This window comes from Triplophysa rosa, linkage group LG11 (genome assembly GCF_024868665.1).
Source record: "Triplophysa rosa linkage group LG11, Trosa_1v2, whole genome shotgun sequence".
Lineage (NCBI taxonomy): Eukaryota > Metazoa > Chordata > Actinopteri > Cypriniformes > Nemacheilidae > Triplophysa > Triplophysa rosa.
The window spans coordinates 24,949,351-24,969,422 of record NC_079900.1 but is presented as its reverse complement, the minus strand read 5'-3'; the positions used below and the strand labels follow the sequence as shown (position 1 = coordinate 24,969,422).

The 20,072-nt window shown below is 41.4% G+C and overlaps 1 protein-coding gene across 1 annotated transcript; it reads left to right on the top strand.

Annotated features, from left to right (window-relative positions):
* Nucleotides 1-245: 245 nt before the first annotated feature.
* srebf1 (sterol regulatory element binding transcription factor 1) lies at nt 246-19,718 on the top strand. The gene is made up of 19 exons (XM_057345581.1): nt 246-645; nt 3,996-4,487; nt 6,958-7,127; nt 7,212-7,358; nt 8,683-8,901; nt 9,069-9,183; nt 9,291-9,445; nt 9,558-9,738; nt 10,743-10,927; nt 11,006-11,267; nt 11,365-11,531; nt 11,677-11,845; nt 12,045-12,153; nt 13,872-13,981; nt 14,177-14,309; nt 14,671-14,836; nt 16,543-16,725; nt 17,144-17,255; nt 18,291-19,718. Exons 1-19 carry the CDS (start codon nt 540-542, stop codon nt 18,509-18,511), a joined length of 3,402 nt encoding a protein of 1,133 aa, XP_057201564.1. The 5' UTR covers nt 246-539; the 3' UTR covers nt 18,512-19,718.
* Nucleotides 19,719-20,072: the final 354 nt, after the last annotated feature.

The following is a 20,072-nucleotide window of genomic DNA, read 5'->3' as shown; positions in this document are numbered from 1 at the left end:
AACCCTGTACGAATAAAAAACTAGTAATACGAATCATATAAAATTACCATAAAATAATCTGTTAACCTTCAGTATAAAACAGAAATTAGTAGCAACAAACATATTCAACATTTTATAAATCAATAATGCTGATGTGCAATGAGAGCGCAAGCATACCTATGAGCGCTAGCGCCAAGTGAAAGACGTCATCTAACAGGACGCGTTTTGATTGGTCCGCGGCGTGTCAATCATCCGCACAGCTCTGGGGTTTGCCTGGCTCTCGATGTTAGCATGCTAATGTGCCAAGCAAACTCTTAAGTTAACTTTGCCTTGTGCGGTAGTATGGCAGCAGACCCGAGCCCGTAGATGACTGAATCAGCGACAACATTGATATTATTCATGGTCAGGGTATCGCGTGCCACGAAATCTACATAGACAAATGTTTCTGCGTAAATGCTTGCCGATAAGTGCGATAAATTTATAGTTTCACTTGCATGGAATAGTGTTCGTGTTTGGATATAACGTTACACATTTTGAAGACAATTAGAAAGCGCGTTGAAATGAATAATCTGTCGTTTGACGATCCGTCACTGGACAACTTCGACTCCAGTCTATCTTTACATGATCCGAGTGATATTGACACAGCCCTGCTCAATGACATTGATGGTAAGAAGGATCATTTGTTTGCATTTGAATGGTTGATTGACAGGTTGATCAAAGTATTATATTGTGTTTTTGCAGTGTAGGGATACATACAGTCTAACGATTGTGCCAGACACACACACACACACGTGCTCATAATAATTGATTTTACTGTAAGGACATATATTAAAATAACCACTATGTTACCATATAGGATTCATGTTTACCCATACTTGTATTCCCGTCATTCAGCTAATTCTGCGAGCGTAAAATGGTAGTTGGGTGTGAAATCTGATCAGGAGCTTTAAAAGTGCAAGTGGACTGGGCGTATTTATGTAGTGCCATGCTAGGATACACAAATAACAACTGTGTGGTACTAATAGCTCGTGTTCCGTTATTTTGCCCTGCATAGGCCGTTTAGATGAAGTATGGTGAAATTAAAATAAAATCTAATTAGGGTGGTGGACAGTATGCATTGTCTCTGGCAGTGGAAGTTGCATTATTATTGACCACGCCCCCTCCAACTTGGAGATCTGACGTAACACAAGGTTACTGTCGGGCATTCCCTCTTCTAAGGTTCAGACCCATTTTGACCTACCAACAAAATTGACTAATCAAAAATTCTAATTTAAAATATCAGATTGACTGAACGCATTTGAAAGGTCGTATATCTTATTCCGCAACGCACTGCGAAAAACATTGGACGTGCACTTAAAAAATGTCTAAACAATTGTGAATATAATATTGTATATACATTTAATACACCTTGTTGACTTTTAGGTAGTTTGAATTTGAATTGTTTTAATAGTCGATGCATTGTCAACTCGTCACGTATAGTGACCGAGAATAACCCTGTTCAGTCGCGGACTGTGTCCGATAGTAACCTCGGTCTCACTGAACAGGCGAGTGCGCCTGCGCGTGCCGCACGGCATAGCGAGGCTCGTTTTCGGACTCTGATTGGTCGAGCGCGATCACCTCATGCAAACACAGAGCCGCCGCCATGTTCGTGCACAGACACATACAGCATTATCATGAATATAAGTTGAGATGTGTCAATATGAATGGCAAAACTGAATTTATTTTTGTTATTAAAAAGTGCAAAAAGTTTTGTTTTTATACTACCACTTTTATAATATAACCAGCTTTATTATAGAAATTTTAAAGCTTTATGTTATATAAATAGAGTTTATAGGAGTCTTGACATGTATTTATTTGGTTCAATGTTTAGAGTGGTTCTAGAAATGATTTTTTTTCGGAATGAACAGTTTCATAATGTGGCGCTGTGCAGTCAGATAACAGTCTCCTCCAACATTGCCTCATCAGTATAGGGCCAGGGCTTAGGAAAGAAGTTTGAGTGAGAGTCATGGGTATCAGACCTTGTGAATTTGTTTCCCTCTAGAAACCTTTTTTATACCTCAGCAACGAGTATAAAATGGTTGAAGCAGTCATGCCCACGTAATTATACTTGCTTATAGTGTTGTCAAAAATATCGATATTTCGATAAGTATCGATACTGAAAAATCTGAAACGGTTCCAATACCCATGTCCCACGTATCGATATCAGCTGCGCGTTCCCGCTCTCTTTCTCTTTTCCGACAGTGAGTTGACACACACTGCACGTGAACGCATAACAACAGAGCCCCGCCTCCTCTCACAGACTTGACTCGTTTGCGGCAGTTAAATCGTGTTAATGTTAGAAAAGATGGCCAGTCTCAGTAACACATCTGGCGTGGTGCACGCTCGTTACGCTTCCCGTGTTTACCATAGCGATCCATGTATGTGCGCTGATCAATAATTATATCCACTCGTTTCATTCGCCCTGGTTATATGTTGTTTATGTTAGTACAGAGTCTCCGCAACAGTTCTCATGTTTAATGCACGCGTTTCTGTCTTTATGTGCGCTCATCAATGATTTCATCCACTCGTCTCGTTCGCTCCGGTTAATTTGATGTTTGAAATAATGCTGGTGCGAGTAAAGTCTCCGCAACAGTTCTCGCGTGTGATACACGTTTGCACTCCAGTGTTTACCATAGCGCTCTATGTATGTGCGCTGTTCAATGATTCATCCACTCGTCTCATTCGCTCCGGTTAAAAGTTGTTAATGTTAGAAAGATGAGGAGTCTCTGCAACAGTTGTTGCGTTTAAGTTTGCGTTTCTGTCTATATGTGCGCTGATCAATGATTAGGCTACAGTATGGGCCTATGTGAATAAAAGCCAATTTAGCCAAATAAAAATGTAGGCTATTAACTAACATTAACGAACAATGAATGAGCAATACATTTGTTAAAGTATTTATTAATCTCTTTTAAATGTTAGTTAAAAAATACAACTATTTATGTAAGCTCCCCTGTTGAAAAATCCAGTATATGCTGGGTAAGGTATGTTTTGATCGATGCTGGTTTGATCTTAAACCAGCTAAGAACCATCTTAAATCAGCATATGACCATCTTAAACCAGCACATGAACAGTTTAAACCAGCACAAACCAGCATCAAAACATACCAAACCAGCATAGGCTGGTTTTTTCAACAGGGTCTGGTCCATTAATACTGACAAATACAACTTTGATTTTAAATAGTAAATGTATTCGTAAAATTATTTATTAATTGTTAATCTATTGTTAATGTAAAAATATATACCTCATTGTCTAGTCTTGTTCAATTTAACTTCAAATAAAATTTAAAAAGGCCTATATGGCTATTGCTTATTAGGGCCTTATTGCTATGGCAGTTTATTCCCCGTGGTATCGAAAATGGTATCGAATATCGATATTTTTTTAGGTATTGAATCGAAGTTAGAAATTCCAGTATCGTGACAACACTACTTGCTTAAGCATACTTTTCCAACATTTTTGGCTTAACAAAAATGTAACCGGTTTACAAAATGATGGGAGAAAAATAAATGGAATCAAATGTACTTTGTTTATTTGCATCTGGATCTGAACAGACTTGGGAGGCCAAGTCATTGAATGGACATAATTCATAATTGACACTCATGTTATTTCAACTATTGAAATGTTTTTCTTCATGTGCTGTGTTGCATGCGTAGGCCTACACAGAATCTCCACCCACAGAATTCCTCTGCTGATTTCCGCTGAATTTCACCATCCATCATTCAGATTTGAATAAATGTCTTTCGGCTATCACAGAGGAAGTCAACTACGTGCAAATGTGGAAAAGAAAACCGATCAAAATCACACTGAATTGAATTCTATTAAACCGTTCCTTCCTTCTGGTTTGTTCATATAAAGGTTTTTTGCAGGCCTGTCAAACCCACATTATTCGTTTTAGATTACGTTGAAATATCAGGATTGAGGAAAGAAAGCAATCAGGCCCGTCGACCACTGCTACCGATTCTCTTTCTTTGTTTTAACAGACATGCTCCAGCTTATCAACAACCAGGACATGGAGTTTGGAGGGTTGTTCGATAACACATTTCCCGCTCCCCCTGCCCTCACGCAGGAGCTCACGGTCCCGTCTCACTCCAGCTCCAGCTCCCCCTCCCCCCCCTCATCCTCTACGCCTCCCACCACCTCCTCCATCCTCAGCAGCAGCCCCCACCTGGATGCCCTGCTGGGCCCCCCCATCACTCGCAGCTCCTCCGTCCCAGACAAGGCTTTCCAGCCTCCCACGTTCCAGCAGTCTCCCCTGGCACAGGCGGCCTCCACTCCTGCGAACCCCACCACACTGCAACCCAAAGCTCAGCCTGCTCCGTCCCCCAACCTCCACCCAACAAGCCCAGTGACCCAGAGCCATGTTGCCCCGGTCGGGAAGAGCCCTGTGTTCGGCTCCACCCAGCAGACCTTCTTCAGCTCACTTGCACCGCAGCAGCCTGTGGTCACCTACCCTAACCAGAGCGGTTACCCTGGTGAGTGTTACTAACTCGTTTTTTGAAATTTGAATTGAATGATATGTATTGACTATGGGTCACAATAGTTAACTGGTCCATTAGTCGTTCAGCAACAGATTAGTACGTTTTTGACTAAGGTGCGTCTGTCATGTTGTGTTGTGTATCATGCCATTTTTAAGTGTCCCAGGTAGCGTGTTTCTGAAATGCTTCAACAAGGGTTTAGGGAGTAAGATGCCTTAGCTATAAAGCAGAAAACTTTATCTGACCATCATTTATTGAGTCTTTATCTAAACCGGTTGTAAATCACAGCTGATAACTGATAAGCTAATGAAAGATGTGCTGCTGGGTATTTTAATCAGAGATAATCTTTAGTTTGGTTTATGACTTTATGATGTGTTTAAAGGGATACTTCACATAAAATGAAAAGTCTGTCATCATTGACTCACCTTCGAGTTGTTCCAAATCTGTATAAATGTCTTTGTTCTGATGAACACAGAGAACGATATTTGGAAGAATGCTTATAACCAGACAGATTTTGCCTCCCATTGACTCCCATAGTAGGAAAAAATATTTTATCATTTTTTTGTTCTGTTGAACATAAAAGAAAACATTTTGAAGAATGTAGGACAGCAAACAGTTCTGGGGCACCATTGTATTTTTTCCTACTATGGGAGTCAATTGGGGCAAAATCTGTCTGGTTATAAGCATTCTTCCAAATATGTTCATCAGAACCCATTTATTGGTGTTGCTGTGATATTGTACTATATGTTTACACGATAACAATGTAGTAAACGGAAAAGGTTTTACTTTTGCAGAGACAGCAACAACTGTGTCAAAATGTTTTTACATGGATCCACAAAAACAAGTGAAAATGCTGTATTATGCATGGCAGCCCAGTGGATGGTGATGTCACATTGTAAGGAAACACTGTTTTTTTGGCCTTTCTATAATATTGTACAGTGTAAGAAGACAGGAGGGTTACAGGATTTGAACTCGAGTCACCCTCAGTGCACAGTCCTCTAAACCAGTGGTTCTCAAACTTTTTCGTTGTAAGGCCCCTTTGTGTAAAGTGCATCGCTTTGCGGCCCCCATATAAAGACGTATAATCTTAAACTTAGAATTTTAATTAAACCAAAAACATTCAGTTATACAATGCTGGAACCTCAATTCTTTTGGTTGGTGGTGTCATTTTTCTGATGTTTGATTACATAAAATCTATGATAAATTTCTATATTTCATAAAATGCCACAAAATCTGTGGCCACCCTGGATCCATCTTGGGGCCCCCAGTTTGAGAACCACTGCTCTAAACCACCAGCGCCACCAAAAGCACTTTTTCATTCCCTGTGTCAGCGTGTACGTGTTTATAGTTTGGTGTATGTAAATAACGTGTCTCTGCTGGTTGTAGTGGTGCAGTAAATCTACACACTGCTGAAGAAAAGTTAATAAGTATGTTGAGTAGCACAAACACAGTCCTGTAGGCTGCCATTATTTTTTTGGGAATAGATTTATCGCGTACCCATGACATCAGCATTTAAGTATCTGTTGTCTTTACTGTAGTACAGTCTGATATTAATGATGAATGAGATCCCACGGGAGGTGACATGACTTTCTTCCTGGGATTATGTTCATACAGTGTGACAAGAAGTAAAAATCATAAAGGACAACGGAAAATTACTCTGTGTGTACCCGGCTTAAGGTACAAAAGGATGTGCTATATTGTGAATTTTTGTAACTAGTGATTGGTCACAATATGATATTTTATGTTTAGCCATTGAGTGTCAAGGTGATAGTTAGATGGACGTATTCATCGAGCTTCATGATTTCTGCTGAAACTGGATGGATTGATGCTCCATTTTATGCAAAAATGCTCAACAGGATGTGTGAAATTTACAAAATGAAGAAAGAAGTATAATACTATGTGTAGTAACGTGTAATACTATATTTTAAGCAATTTTACACAAGCAAAAGTACTGTGAATTTCAAGTTCTTGGATTTTTAATCTCGGCCTCTGGTGAAAGTATATTGAAATTTTTTTCTGTTTTATATGTTTTGAAAATGTGATTATGCATATTTTGTTTATGATGTAAGGAGACATTTACTGTTACTAGCACTGTAAAATACTTCACCTGATCATGCTGCGTCCAATCGTCTAGCAGCACCAAGAGTTCACCTCGGACGACAGTGTGTCAGGGTTCAATGTGCACAGACGGGTGTGAAGTCACTGTTTTCATCCCTAGAAACCTAGTAACCTTTGCCATACATTATATAGCGGTGTGTTCGTGTGTAGCACGGTAAGCGCGGCCTTCCTGCCTGCACTCTTTCTTTATTGTCTGTTATCGTGTTGAGGCTGAAATCATATCAACAGGTCAAAGAGAGAATACCACATCACTACTGCGAATCAAAGTTCAGACATGACGATTGAGTACACTGCACGTGTATGTTAATTTGTCGTGTTTTTCTCCTCGTGATCTCATTGGTTCCCGCAGCCGTCACTCAGCAGAGCTCTCCTCAACCAATCCAGAGTCTTCCCGCCCCTCCACAGAACGTTCAGCCGATGGCCATCCAAACGCGGGTGCAGAGCCTCTCGGCTTCACCCATCCTGACGGCGGCTTCCAGCCCGCCCACACATACCATCTCTCAGGTTCAACAGCTTCCTGTAAGTGGGATCATTGGATGCAGAGATTGAACGGCTCAGACGCACAGATGTGTGCGCTGACGCGTCTTCGTTCGTTTTTTGCAGGTTTTGCTGCAGCCTCAGTTCATTAAGGCTGAGTCTGTGCTGCTCACCACCCTGAAGCCGGATGTTACCATGGTAACCACAGTAGCATCCCCCTGCATCACATCGCTGGCCACATCCACCGCATCTATACAGAACACCCAACTGCAGGTACACAGCCTCCACAAAACACATTAAAACAATGCTTTGATTTGGTGGACCCGTTGTTAGCAAGAGTTGGTTTTGATGATGTGCTGGAAACTCGTATCAGTCGTCCTTCAGGAGACCCAATACAATTCATGAAGAGGTGTTGTAATGGGACTGTCATGACCAAGTATTTGATATGAATGAGAAATGTATTAAAATGCAATAAAATATGCCCACCCAAATGGGTATGGTAATGAAATTCACAATACTGGATACTAATAATACTTAATTATCTATAATAAATATTGGTAATGAAATAAGCACAAAAAATGAAAGCGAACAAATAAAAAAGATTGAAAATACAAGTTCTGTAAACATTTCTTTAGGTTTTTAGGTATCAGCAAAGCTGTAAAAAAACAAGATAATCATTTACATTTACGCATTTGGCAGACGCTTTTATCCAAAGCTACTTACATTGCATTATACAAAACATTTGTTTCTAAGTATGTGCAATCCCTGGGAGAGAACCCATGACCTTGGCGTTGCTCTAACCACTGAGCCACTGCACGATTAATTCAATTCAATTCAATTTTATTTATATAGCGCTTTTCACAATGTGCATTGTTCCAAAGCAGCTTTACAGGAGCAAATAAGAAAAACACAGAAAGGTAAAACACAGCACAGTGCATGGTGTTTATAGACCAAGCAAGATCATTATAATAAATAATATCTAATAAATAAATGCAGTCTCCCGGTGAGCAAGCCAACGCTGCACTGCTCTGCTGTGGCGAGGAACCCAGCAATTCCCATTCAAATCGTGATTAAATCGATGTGGCTATCGCGATTGTCAATGTTTATTGTTTTATGCGCAGCTTGTTCGTGAAGCACGGCTCTGTGATCTGTGGGAAATGCTGCTCCATCTGAAAGCACTGCGCGTTTGAGTCGCTTAAAACGTGCATTTAAAAAAGCAACACCTGTCAAACATCATCATTATAAATATGCTTAATTATCATGAAAATACCTGAGGAGGCTTGAAAACCAGTGATAGAAAGATGCCAGATGCAGATAGGAAGACAGCATTTCCTGGTTATACGTGTGGCACTTCTTCTATGGAGCATTTCAAGGAGTTTCTTTGCGAGAGCGCCCTCTGGCTTTCAGATGCAGCTGCATTTAACAGTATTTCACTGACAAACTGTGCATAAAACATCGCAGCCAACTGCCAAATCGCGTGCGGTTTCTTTTCATTTAATCGTGCAGCCCATGACCTTAATGTTCTTCAGAGTAATTGAGATCTGTGATTTCATTGGTTTTTTTTGTCTTCTGTCTGTCCACCCATCTCCCGTCTCAGGCTCTGATGTCTGGAGGCACAATCCTGACCACCGTTCCACTGATGGTGGACACAGAGAAGCTTCCCATCAACCGTATCGCCATCAGCGGGAAACTAGGCATCCAGCCGCACAAAGGCGAGAAACGCACGGCCCACAACGCCATCGAGAAACGCTACCGCTCCTCAATCAATGACAAGATCATTGAGCTCAAAGATCTAGTGTCTGGAACAGAAGCTAAGGTTTGGCCTCATTGTCTCATCTAAACCTGTGTGTTAACCTGTTTAGTCATCAGGAGGAACTGTGACTAGTGTGTTTTTGTTGAAAGCTTTGGCTAGATGATTTAGGTTTCTCAAATTTTCCCCAAATTTATGGTTATGATCTTACCTAATAATTCTCTCCTGTGCAGCTCAATAAATCTGCAGTGTTGAAGAAAGCCATCGATTACATCCGCTACCTTCAGCAGTCCAACCAAAAACTCAAGCAGGAGAACATGGCGCTCAAGATGTCCACCCAGAAGAACAGTAAGCGCACCCAGAACATCTTTCTGGGCTTTAAACATGAAATCTCTGAAATTATTACCAAAAAATGTTTTTTTCAATAATACTGACCATCCGGTCTACTCCCTCAGAGTCTCTCAAAGACCTCGTGACCATGGAGGTGGATGTGAAACCAGAAATCCCCACCCCCCCAGCCTCAGACGTCGGTTCCCCCCAGTCCAGTGGACCCTACTCCCAACACAGCAGCGACTCGGAGCCAGACAGCCCAATGGGGGAAGACAGCAAGGTGGCATTCTTCTCCCAGCTCTCGAACAAATGTGAAACGATCGCTCGAGGTTAAAAACCTGGAGGAGGAGCCGTGTGATTGATTCATTTCTCCCTTTCTCTGTGATGTGTAGCCTGTGGTTGAGAGAGCCGGAGGAATGCTGGACCGCTCTCGCATGGCACTGTGCGCTTTCACCCTCCTCTTCCTCTCTTTTAACCCGCTGGCGTCTCTGTTGTGTGGGGGCTGGAGCAGCTCGGGGGCGTCTGTCTCAGGAAACCCTGGAGGAAGGAGTGTGCTGGGAGTGGAGGAAGCAGGTACTTGGAATAGCAGACTATACGTAGTGCTTAGAAGTATGCACGTTGTGTGCAGTATAACAAGTTCTCTGAATGCGTGGAACACCTTTAGTTGTCGGAGATGAGGTTTGGAGGATTGTTTGTGTGTTGATTTAAGGTTATTTCAGGGTTATTTTAAGGTTGTTTAGGTTTTTGGAGGGGATTTGTTGAATGTAGTTTGGGGTTTTTGAGGGCTGTTGAGGGGGGATTCATTAAGGGTCGTTTGGTAATTTTATTGCCCTCAGGTGGGCCATTCATGGTTTTGGTTCATTTTGTTCGTTTTTACATTGATTGATGATGTTCAAGTGTTTGTTTCTCTAATTAGTTTGGTTTAAACTTGTTATAAGATGTAATTAGAAGGGGTGACAACATGATTTGAGTTTTTGCGATTGAGTTGATGGGGAATATGGCTGGGACCTTGTTACGGCTTCACTTTACAATCATTACATACAAACAATTGTCTGTAATAACAACAATTTCTGGGAGATTTTGGCTTCATTTTTCTACAGTGGAAGTGAATGGTGATGCGCCATCCATCTTTTTTACAGTCTATGGTTGTTTTGAGGTTGTTTAAGGGTTGTTTAGTTTTTATTTGGGAATTTTTTGATAGGTGTTTGGAGTTTGTTTATGGGTTGTTTAGTTTTTTGTTTGGGATTTTTTGATAGGTGTTTGGAGTTTGTTTATGGGTTGTTTAACTTTTTGTTAGTTTTTCAGGGTTGTTTGGAGGTTGTTGAAGGGTTGTTTGGAGGTTATTTGAAGGTTGTTTGGCAGTTCATTGCACTATTTACTGTTTTTTTATTTCTAACGGTGTAGAATGCGAATATTACCTACCAAAATGTGCAGTATAATAGGAGGAATACTGTATCCCACAATGCAGGTCGAATGACTGCCAGAAGATGACAATGTAGCATGTTTTATTTTGTGTAGGTACCTCTTAAAATCTAAAGGTGAACAATCTCCTGAATCAAATCTTGTTGTATGTATAGCGGAGTCATGGGGTTGGATGGACTGGATGCTTCCCACCCTTCTGGTATGGCTGCTGAACGGTGTTCTGGTTGCTGGGGTTCTGATCAGACTGCTTGTGTATGGAGAACCTGTAACCAGACCTCACTCGGAATCATCTGTCCTCTTCTGGAGACACCGCAAACAGGCCGACCTTGACCTGGCCAGGGTAAAATCCCAAACACTCACACTTAATCGGGTATTTACTGTGTCTGACTATACTGATCTTTTTTTGTTGTGCCTGCAGGGAGACTTTGCTCAGGCCTCTCAGAACCTCTGGACATGTCTTAAGGCTCTTGGTCGTCCTCTGCCCACCTCTCAGCTTGACCTGACATGCGCTGTGCTGTGGTCTGGCCTGCGTCTGTGTTTGCAGAGGCTCTGGGTGGGCCGCTGGCTAGCCAACCGCGCCGGGGCCCTGCGTTCCAACCGCCCCCTGCAGGAGGACGCTCGCAAGAGCTGCCGTGACGCTGCCTTGGTTTATCACCGCCTACATCAACTTCACATGACCGGTGAGGGTTTGTTTTAATAGACAACCTGGCTTTTTCAGACTGAATGCAGTGTTGGTCCGTCGTGTTGTGTCTGATCTGTACGGGATGTTTTGTGCAGGTAAGCTGGGTGGCAGCCACCTCTCTGCCGTCCACATGGCACTGAGTGCTCTAAACCTGGCCGAGTGTGCGGGAGACTGTCTGTCCATCGGCACACTGGCCGAAATCTACGTTTCCACAGCCCTGCGAGTAAAAACCACCCTGCCCCGCCTGCTACACTTTACCACGGTGAGAAATGACTGGTTTCAGTCGTTTTCATGAAAATCATATTACAGTTATCAGAATGTTGCTTTCAAAATAGTTTAGATTCATGTCGAGTATATGTCCTGCATACGGTGTACAATTAGCTCTGTCTCTACCTGTTTTCCTGTAGCGTGTGTTCTTGAGCAGCGCTCGGCAGGCTTGTCTCTCGCCCAGTGGCAGCGTCCCTCCAGCTATGCAATGGTTGTGTCACCCCCTGGGTCATCGTTTCTTTGTGGATGGAGACTGGTCCATACGCAGCACCCCCAAAGAAAGCATCTACAGCCAGGCAGGAAACTCAGGTCAGCAGTAAACAAAGCAAATCGCAGCAAGACTGTTAAACGTTTCGCTTTTTATAAGGGCTCAGAGGATCTGTTTGTGAAACACTTAGCCGATGTGTTACCTTTTTGCTGACACCTACTTAATTCACACCTGCTGTATTTAGGTTTGTCCCAATAGCTTGTTTTCTTACGTCGTCTTCTCTGTTTTGTGTTTGTGTAGTTGACCCGCTGGCTCAGGTGACCCAGGCGTTTCGTGAGCATCTGCTGGAGAAGGCCCTGTACTGCGTAGCACAGCCGCGGGGTGATAAGACCCTCGCGGATGGTGATGGGTGGGTACCAATCTTTAGCTTCGACAAAATGGGAATGTGAGATATACTGCCGTGGAAGAAATTAAAACACCACTAAGACACCTTTTCAGTTTTTCTGAATTTAAGTAAAATTATCATTTTTGTTTCAATCTGTAAACTAATGATAACATTTCACCAAATCCCAAACTGGTCAATATAACATAAAAACAATGTTTGCTGATCTTGAATTCTACAAAGTTTAACAAGATAATACTTATGTTCTTACATACTGTATATATACACATTAAAGGATTAGCTTGGGATCAGTTAGGATCATTTATAAAAAAAATAAGCCTGATTTTAGTGCATTTAAATAATACATTTATTAAGGTTATGAAATCTGTTCAGTTTTGTGTGCCAAAAATGCCCACTGGTTAAATAAGCATTTATAAACTATTCATGGAACAGAAGTGGGGCTGGTGCCATTCGACTGAAATATGAGTGTAACTTGTAACAAAAGCTGTGTCTGAAACCACTCCCTATCTCCTACATAGTGCACTTTATCGTGCGTCCGCCATTTTGTAGTGGTGTCCGAAACCTGAGTGAGCTACTTCATTCCCTACATTCGTTCGCTCTTTTTTTACCCACAATGCACTCTGATTTTGAGTGAACGTTCGATGTACTCACTCACAAGACGACCGCTTGATTAGAATCAGCTGGAGGACACTGACCGTTGATGCCACGAATGTATGATTATACACACATATGTTTGTTCTTGTTGACAGTTATTGCAGATTAACTGAATGAGATAAACAGTGGGGTTTTACTTTAAATATTTTATTAAACGTGATAAATAAGCATGCCTGCAAATAAATATGACTGTTGTTTTGTTCTCTTTATTTTAAACTAATACACTTAACGCGACAAATAAAGTGAAAATCAATTTGAGTATTTTATGAAATAATCCACAAAGCCACACAGGTGTAATATAAAATAATCGTTGTGTTTATGACGAACGTCTGCGACAGTACTGTCAGGCGCAGGCTATATACAGGTCAGGGTCCGAAATCATTCACTTCTTCCCCATATAATGGACTCTAATGTCATTCGCTATATAGACGGTTTCATTTGTAACAACATAAACAAACGTTACTGCGCATACGCACTGTTGTGACCCCCCCCAACTGAGCTTCTGGTAAACATTCAAACGGTAGAGTGCCTGAAGATTATTTCTGATAACAATCCAAAGAAACCGAGAAGAACCGTTACTTGGCTCTCCAATATTTTGAATTTAGACTGCGATACCAAGCTCAACCGCTAGATGTCAATGTACCAAACGGTTTCTTTAAATGCGACCGAACTACAGGACCCATTCAACAAATAGTTTATTTAATAAAATGAACATACAACAACATAATTTTTTATTTATTTAAAATAATTATTATACAGAAAAATAATAATACAAACTAATATTAACATAAATGAAATATAAATAGTTATATTATTAGACACTAGCTAAACCCAGACCGGAAGTTGAAACGGTCTATAGGGAATAGTGAACGAGTCAGACACGGCAAAAGACATCTAAACAAATCAAAAACGAGATGATTGCGAGTGATTACGAGATGTGACTAAAACTCCCACAATTTTACAAGATCATTTGTGCATATACCAGAGATATTCCTGGTTCTGTTTTGATTCCTTTTAACATATGAGCTGGGGGTTTTGAAAACAATCTTCTGTGTCTTCTGTTGTGACAGAGAATACTCAGACGCTCTGGAATACTTGCAGTTACTAACCAGCGCATCAGACGCGGCAGGAGCCACCACCCAGTCCTTCGCCATCGGGTCAAACATGGCAACCGTTACCGGTCAGTTACACACAAAGCTAAACTTTGACCCTGGATAATGTATATGTAAGCAGCATAAATGATGTTTGCGGTGTGGTTTTCTGGTCAGGTAAGCACATTTGTGATCACACTGTGTTCATCTCAGCAAGTTTTCATCTCGGCAGATGTTGCTCGGGTGTGTGTGTGTGTAATCAAGATTGTGTCCTTGACCCTCAGGCTGTGACCCTCACTCAAAATGGTGGTCATCGGTTGCCGTGGTGGTCATCAATTGGCTGCAGGGTGATGACATGGCGGCCGAGAGATTGTACCCAGCGGTGGAACACTTACCCCACAGCCTGCAGTCCGCAGAGTGAGTCACACACACACGCACACGTCCAGGAAACTTCAATATTGGAGGGCCGTGTTATTGAAACGCTTTATTAAAAATCTCGGATCCGTGACTGACACACCCACTCGCTCGCCCTACCACAAGCAGCATTTGCTCTCGAGAACAATATTTCCAGAAGAAGATAAAGATCAGACTGAGAAGAGAATGCACGAGTTATCAGTTCCTCTCATCGGAGCGGCTCTTCCCGTCCATCCGCCATTTGTTCATACAGCCCGTTTAATCTCCCCGCTCGCCGTCTGAGATTGAGCTGTTGTTTGATGTCCTTTTTGTGTCGTTTTATTGGTTTTAGCTCTGTGCTCTGTATATGTCCTGTTCATTGCAGGAGTCCTCTGCCCAAAGCCTGTCTGAACATGTTTAAAGCGGTGCGCACCCTGCTGGCCAAACCGGATAACTACCAGCTCAGCCTCAGCTACTGTGAGAAAGCCAGCGGCCTGTTCAGAGACGGCCTCAACCTCGGGCCGCACTGCAACACAAGTACTTTAGACAAGGTACATACCTGCCTGTGCGAGATATCAGCCGGTCAATGGGCTGTGTGTGTTGTGCTTGGGACAGGGCTGTGGTGCATTGTAGTTGCATTGCATGTGTCTGAACCGTGCAATGTTCCTGCAGTGCAATACAGAACTGCGCCGCAGTGCTTCTGTTACACACACACTTCTTTTGTTTTAATAGGACATTGCCAGAAAGAGGTTGGGTGTGTATTTTCGGAAAGCCTTACTGTGCGTTCAGACCGCCGCCGCTGAGCGCGTCAAAAATCGCTCTGGCTGCCCTGCCAACAACGCTGTAGAAAGAGTCTTGGGCGCGCTGACGCTCTGACGTAGATCGAAATCTTATCTTGTATTTAAAGGGGCCTCAAAGCAAACAAGCTTGTTGATCTTGTGCAGACTGACCACAAGAAATTGATCGGTGGAAAAAACTTTATTGTAGTTACACGTTTGCTAACGAAATAATATTCTGCAGCAGTAACACTGTTTTGCATTCTCTGGCGCTAAAGGTAGCATAAAATTTCCGCTTATTTACAGAAAATGTATAACGTTAATGACGTAAAAATCATCCGCAACTCACCAGGAACACAAACAATCTCAGACACCTTGGTCCACGCATCATTTTTTTTATTTATGTCCCTGTACGCAAACAGGGACGCGTCGTATAGGATTGGGAAACCCGCCACAGCAGTTATCAACTTCTCCTCCATTTTGCTTGGGAACTAATGTGGTCGGAACCAAAGTTTACAGGGCTGCTTTCTCTGGAATCATCTCAAGAGATGGACTTCTACGTTCCGATTGGTTGCCGCCGAACCGCGTCATAGCTCATTNATTTATGTCCCTGTACGCAAACAGGGACGCGTCGTATAGGATTGGGAAACCCGCCACAGCAGTTATCAACTTCTCCTCCATTTTGCTTGGGAACTAATATGGTCGGAACCAAAGTTTACAGGGCTGCTTTCTCTGGAATCATCTCAAGAGATGGACTTCTACGTTCCGATTGGTTGCCGCCGAACCGCGTCATAGCTCATTACCATAAAGTTGACCTGATTTCAACTCTCCTTGACGCCCTCAACGGCCAAGACGCGCCGCGCCGCTCCTCGCCGCTGCTCGCCGCCGGCTCACATTGAAAATGAATGACTTCCGGCCACTTTGACGCTCTCGACGGCAGCGGTCTGAACGCACAGTTAGAGATATATGTTCATGTTATTGATCAGATATAAAACCTTTCTTTTTGTTACCCTCTTAAAAGTTATTGTAACAACAGCCGTTGCTTAAACAATTTGCAAAACTAACGAATGATCCCAGATCTAAACAGTTATGTAAGCAGTTAGCCTGATCTCACAGGACTTTGTGAATATTTTTCGAAGTGGCTCATTCATATAAATAGTGAGTTTTCAGGCAAGAGCAATGATGAAGGCTCACTTAAACCTAACCGTTACGGGTGCACAAGCAGATCGTACTAAAGCGTACAAATTCAGTATTAGTAGCCACCTCGTAAAATAGTTACAAATTGTCACGAGATTTTGTTGAAGACTTGCAGTGTCAGATTTTCGCAATAAGCATGTTTTACTCGTTGCAGTTTCACTTTTAATACACCACACATGTCAACATTTATCTTACATGGTGTTTCGTTTGACAGCTCTTCAGCTGGTATTCGTGCTCTCTTCTTGTCTTTGCTCTCATGTCTGGTGTGTGTTTCTCTCATGCAGCTGGTGCAGCTGCTGCTGTGTGATCTGCTGCTGGTGACGCGCACTAACGTGTGGAGGGAGCAGCAGGTGGCGTCTCAGCAGAGCTCCCCGTCGGCTGCATCGCCTGCAGAGCTGCAGGGCTTTCAGCAAGACCTCAGCACCCTCCGCAAGCTCGCTCAGAGCTTCAGACCGGCCATGCGCAGGGTGAGATGAACACACACACAAAGGACTACTCTCCTCATTTCTACAAACTATGTTATTACAATAATAACTTGGTAAACTGAACTGCTTCACATTACTTTTTTTGTATTTGTTTAGCTTTTCCCATTGTTAGCTATTAATGCTTGTTTATAAAAGCATTAGAAATAATGCTTAACATTTAATCATTTTTGGTAAGACTGAATATGTATATCTTACCTTTACATAGTTGAATACTCTCATCTTTTGTTAGTACTGTAGAAATGTTTTTGACACCAACATTACGGAAGTTTCTAGTATTAGTTTAACTAAAGCTAAGTGTGAGGAGGCACATAAGCAGAGAATTAGAATTTGAAGAACGAGGTATTATTTTGCCTGCTTAACCTAATCTTTCTCTTTTTCTCTCTGTGTTTGCGGCTTGCAGTTGTTTCTGCATGAAGCCACAGCTCGGCTGATGGCAGGAGCCAGTCCAACACGCACACACCAGCTCTTGGACCGCAGTCTGCGACGACGTGCCACGTCTGGAAGCAGAACAGGTAAACATGCAGTGTGCGTGTGAGCACTGAACCTTCCAGAGAAGTTTTGTGATGTATTTCCGTTTATCTTATTTGTAACATAAATGTCATTCTTAACAAAATATGTATGATCAGGGCTCAATAATAAGGACTGCCCGATGGCCCGGGGCCAGCATGGGAGACCCTCTGGCCAGTTGATGGACATGTCACTTGCCCGATCGGGCCAGAGCTGTATCGCCACGAAAAATTATCATTTGCTTGTTATTAGATCCTTGCATCTCTTAAAGGGGCAGCAGCGTAATAAACATCTCGGTTTTAAATGTTCATCAAACAACAAAGGATGAAGGCAAAAAACACTCACTGATCCTGACTGATTAACTTTATGGTTTAATCTATATTTAATTGATACAGTGAAGACCATAAAGTGTTATTTTACATTATTTAATTTCTGTAACTGATAATACTATTAGATCAACCTGAAACAACAGAATTGTTTTTATTTTTATGTTTGCTTTATTACATTTATTTGTGCTAATGCACATACTTGGATTACTTTTTCTTATTTAATCATTGTTTTCAACAATATTTTACATTTCTGTGATTTAGGCTAATAGTTTTTATGGTAGTAGACAATGATTAAAATAACTGGACAATGTTAAACATTTATTAATTTTTTTTGTGGTGGGGCCATTGAAAATAAGAATCACTTGCCCGGCTGGGCCAGTAAAAAAACTCCTTAGTGTTGAGCCCTGATGATGCAAGTGGCGGAGTGATACAAACAGTCAGTGAAGCGGTTCAACAGCCAGTTCCTGTGGTGATCCTGGTGGAATATCACATGGTTCTCTCATCCAATCAGATTCGAGAACCAGAAAGAACTGCTGAATAATATTCATAGAATATAGTTATAAATATTTAAGTTGAAAATATTAGAAAGCACCCAGATATTTTTTTCTGTCTTGTGGATCGATTTAATTCACATTATCATTCTGCCTTTTCTTTAAATTAATTTTAAACCATGTAAGGGTTACATAACGCTGTGTGTGTGTGTTTTCACAGAGGAGTGCGAGATGCGGCCAGGCCAGCGGGAGCAAGCAGAGGCTGTGATGCTGGCGTGCTGCTATCTGCCCCCTTCCTTCCTGTCGGCTCCAGGGCAGAGGGTGGGCATGCTGGTGGATGCTGCCCGGACGCTTGAAAAACTGGGCGACAAACGCACCCTTCACGACTGCCAACAGATGATCATCAAACTAGGAAGCGGAACGACCGTCACTACCACCTAGCCAATAACACACACACACTATTAAGAGCACTTTCACAAAGACACCCCGTGATCTCTTCGCAGAGAATCGCCAAGCTCTTTATTTCAGGCCTATCTTATGTTTCTACAGAAACTCAGAGACGTTAATAATTAGAGGTCATATGTTTTCATGTTCGACTCTTCGCTTTGATTCATGATGCCATATTTCTAACAAATCACAAGATATCGATTCAGGGGCAATAATGGGACCCTCTTTCAAATACGCAGTGTTTTTTATACATATGAAATTAATTATTTAACTTATTTATCTGCCCTATAGAAGATTAAACAGAAGTTGTTTTATTCTGTTTCCTTTTGTGAAGAGGCTTTGTAAAATGATGCACTGTCAGCTCTGACGTTGGCCACTAGATGGTGTTTTGGTTGGGTGAGCTGGCCAAAAGTTTGAATTGAAAACATATTGTAGAGCTTCTCTGCTTTACTGTAGCACCTTTACAGAAAAATATACATTACGATAGAAGAGAGAGGTCTTTTTTATTTTAGCAATGAGGTGAAAGAATAAATGAATTCTTGCTTGCTCACCTGGAATGGATTCTGAATATTGATTTAAGAAAATTAAGGCGCTTTTTGTTTGTATATAGTTTACGTGTATTTATGATTTGTCTGACATTGTAGGTGAGCAGTATTTGCAAAGAAGGGGGTGATGGTAGTTGAAGAATTTTGGACAACTGGTCTCAGATCAGAAGAAAAGGGTGTGTGTCCATTTGCACTATTTTTGAGGCTGTTTGGTCACCTACAGACAAAAAGAAGCTCACCTTTTGCCATTGAGCCAACTATTGAGTTTGTATTTCCAGACAGGATGGTTATAAGTCTTCCATTGGAGTCGAATGATATTGAAGTATTGATCACGAGCAAAGACATCAGCGTTTGTATCTTTATCCAAAGATATGATTTGAGATATACGGGGATCTACCTGCAGCTCTTGTTAGGAAGAGAACCATATTTATATTTCATTTATAGCCACGGTTATATAAAAACTCGAATGACTATGTTTTAGTTTCGCAGTAACCGTAAGAGCAATTGAAATTCAATACTTGTATTAACTTTTATATAGTGCTTGTGATCAAGTCTCAAAGACAAAATGTGTTAAACTTTGGTACACACACACAGCATATCCTATTGTCTTCTGTTTGATTTATTCAGGATGTAAATAAAATACTTTTATAATGAAATCTCTCATTGTGTCCTAAGGTATGTGCAAAACAAACTTAAAAAAAGGTAATATTATGCTTTGTTAGCTTGTCAAGTTTAGTAATGTTCTAGGTTCACTGTAACTTCAAGTCTTTCTAAAGCAACTGTCAAATTTCATACATCATAATTTGTCAACCCATAAAGTTTTTTTATAATAATTTACAATACAATAATATTCTATGGGACAAATATAAAACCATTCCCACTTAATGTTAATGCGATTTACGACATGTAAACCTATTTTTAATGCTGATCTAAAATGTAATTTATAAAACAAAAAATGTATATATTATAAATTAAAAGAATTTGGAAGTTTAGGTAGATACTGTCAACAG

Bases quoted from the DNA above. Each gene is read 5' to 3' on its own strand.
- srebf1 (XM_057345581.1), top strand. From the start codon at position 540: ATGAATAATCTGTCGTTTGACGATCCGTCACTGGACAACTTCGACTCC. The intron at 4,488-6,957 runs GTGAGTGTTACT...TGGTTCCCGCAG, and splicing joins TAACCAGAGCGGTTACCCTG to CCGTCACTCAGCAGAGCTCT. The intron at 16,726-17,143 runs GTGAGATGAACA...TGCGGCTTGCAG, and splicing joins TCAGACCGGCCATGCGCAGG to TTGTTTCTGCATGAAGCCAC.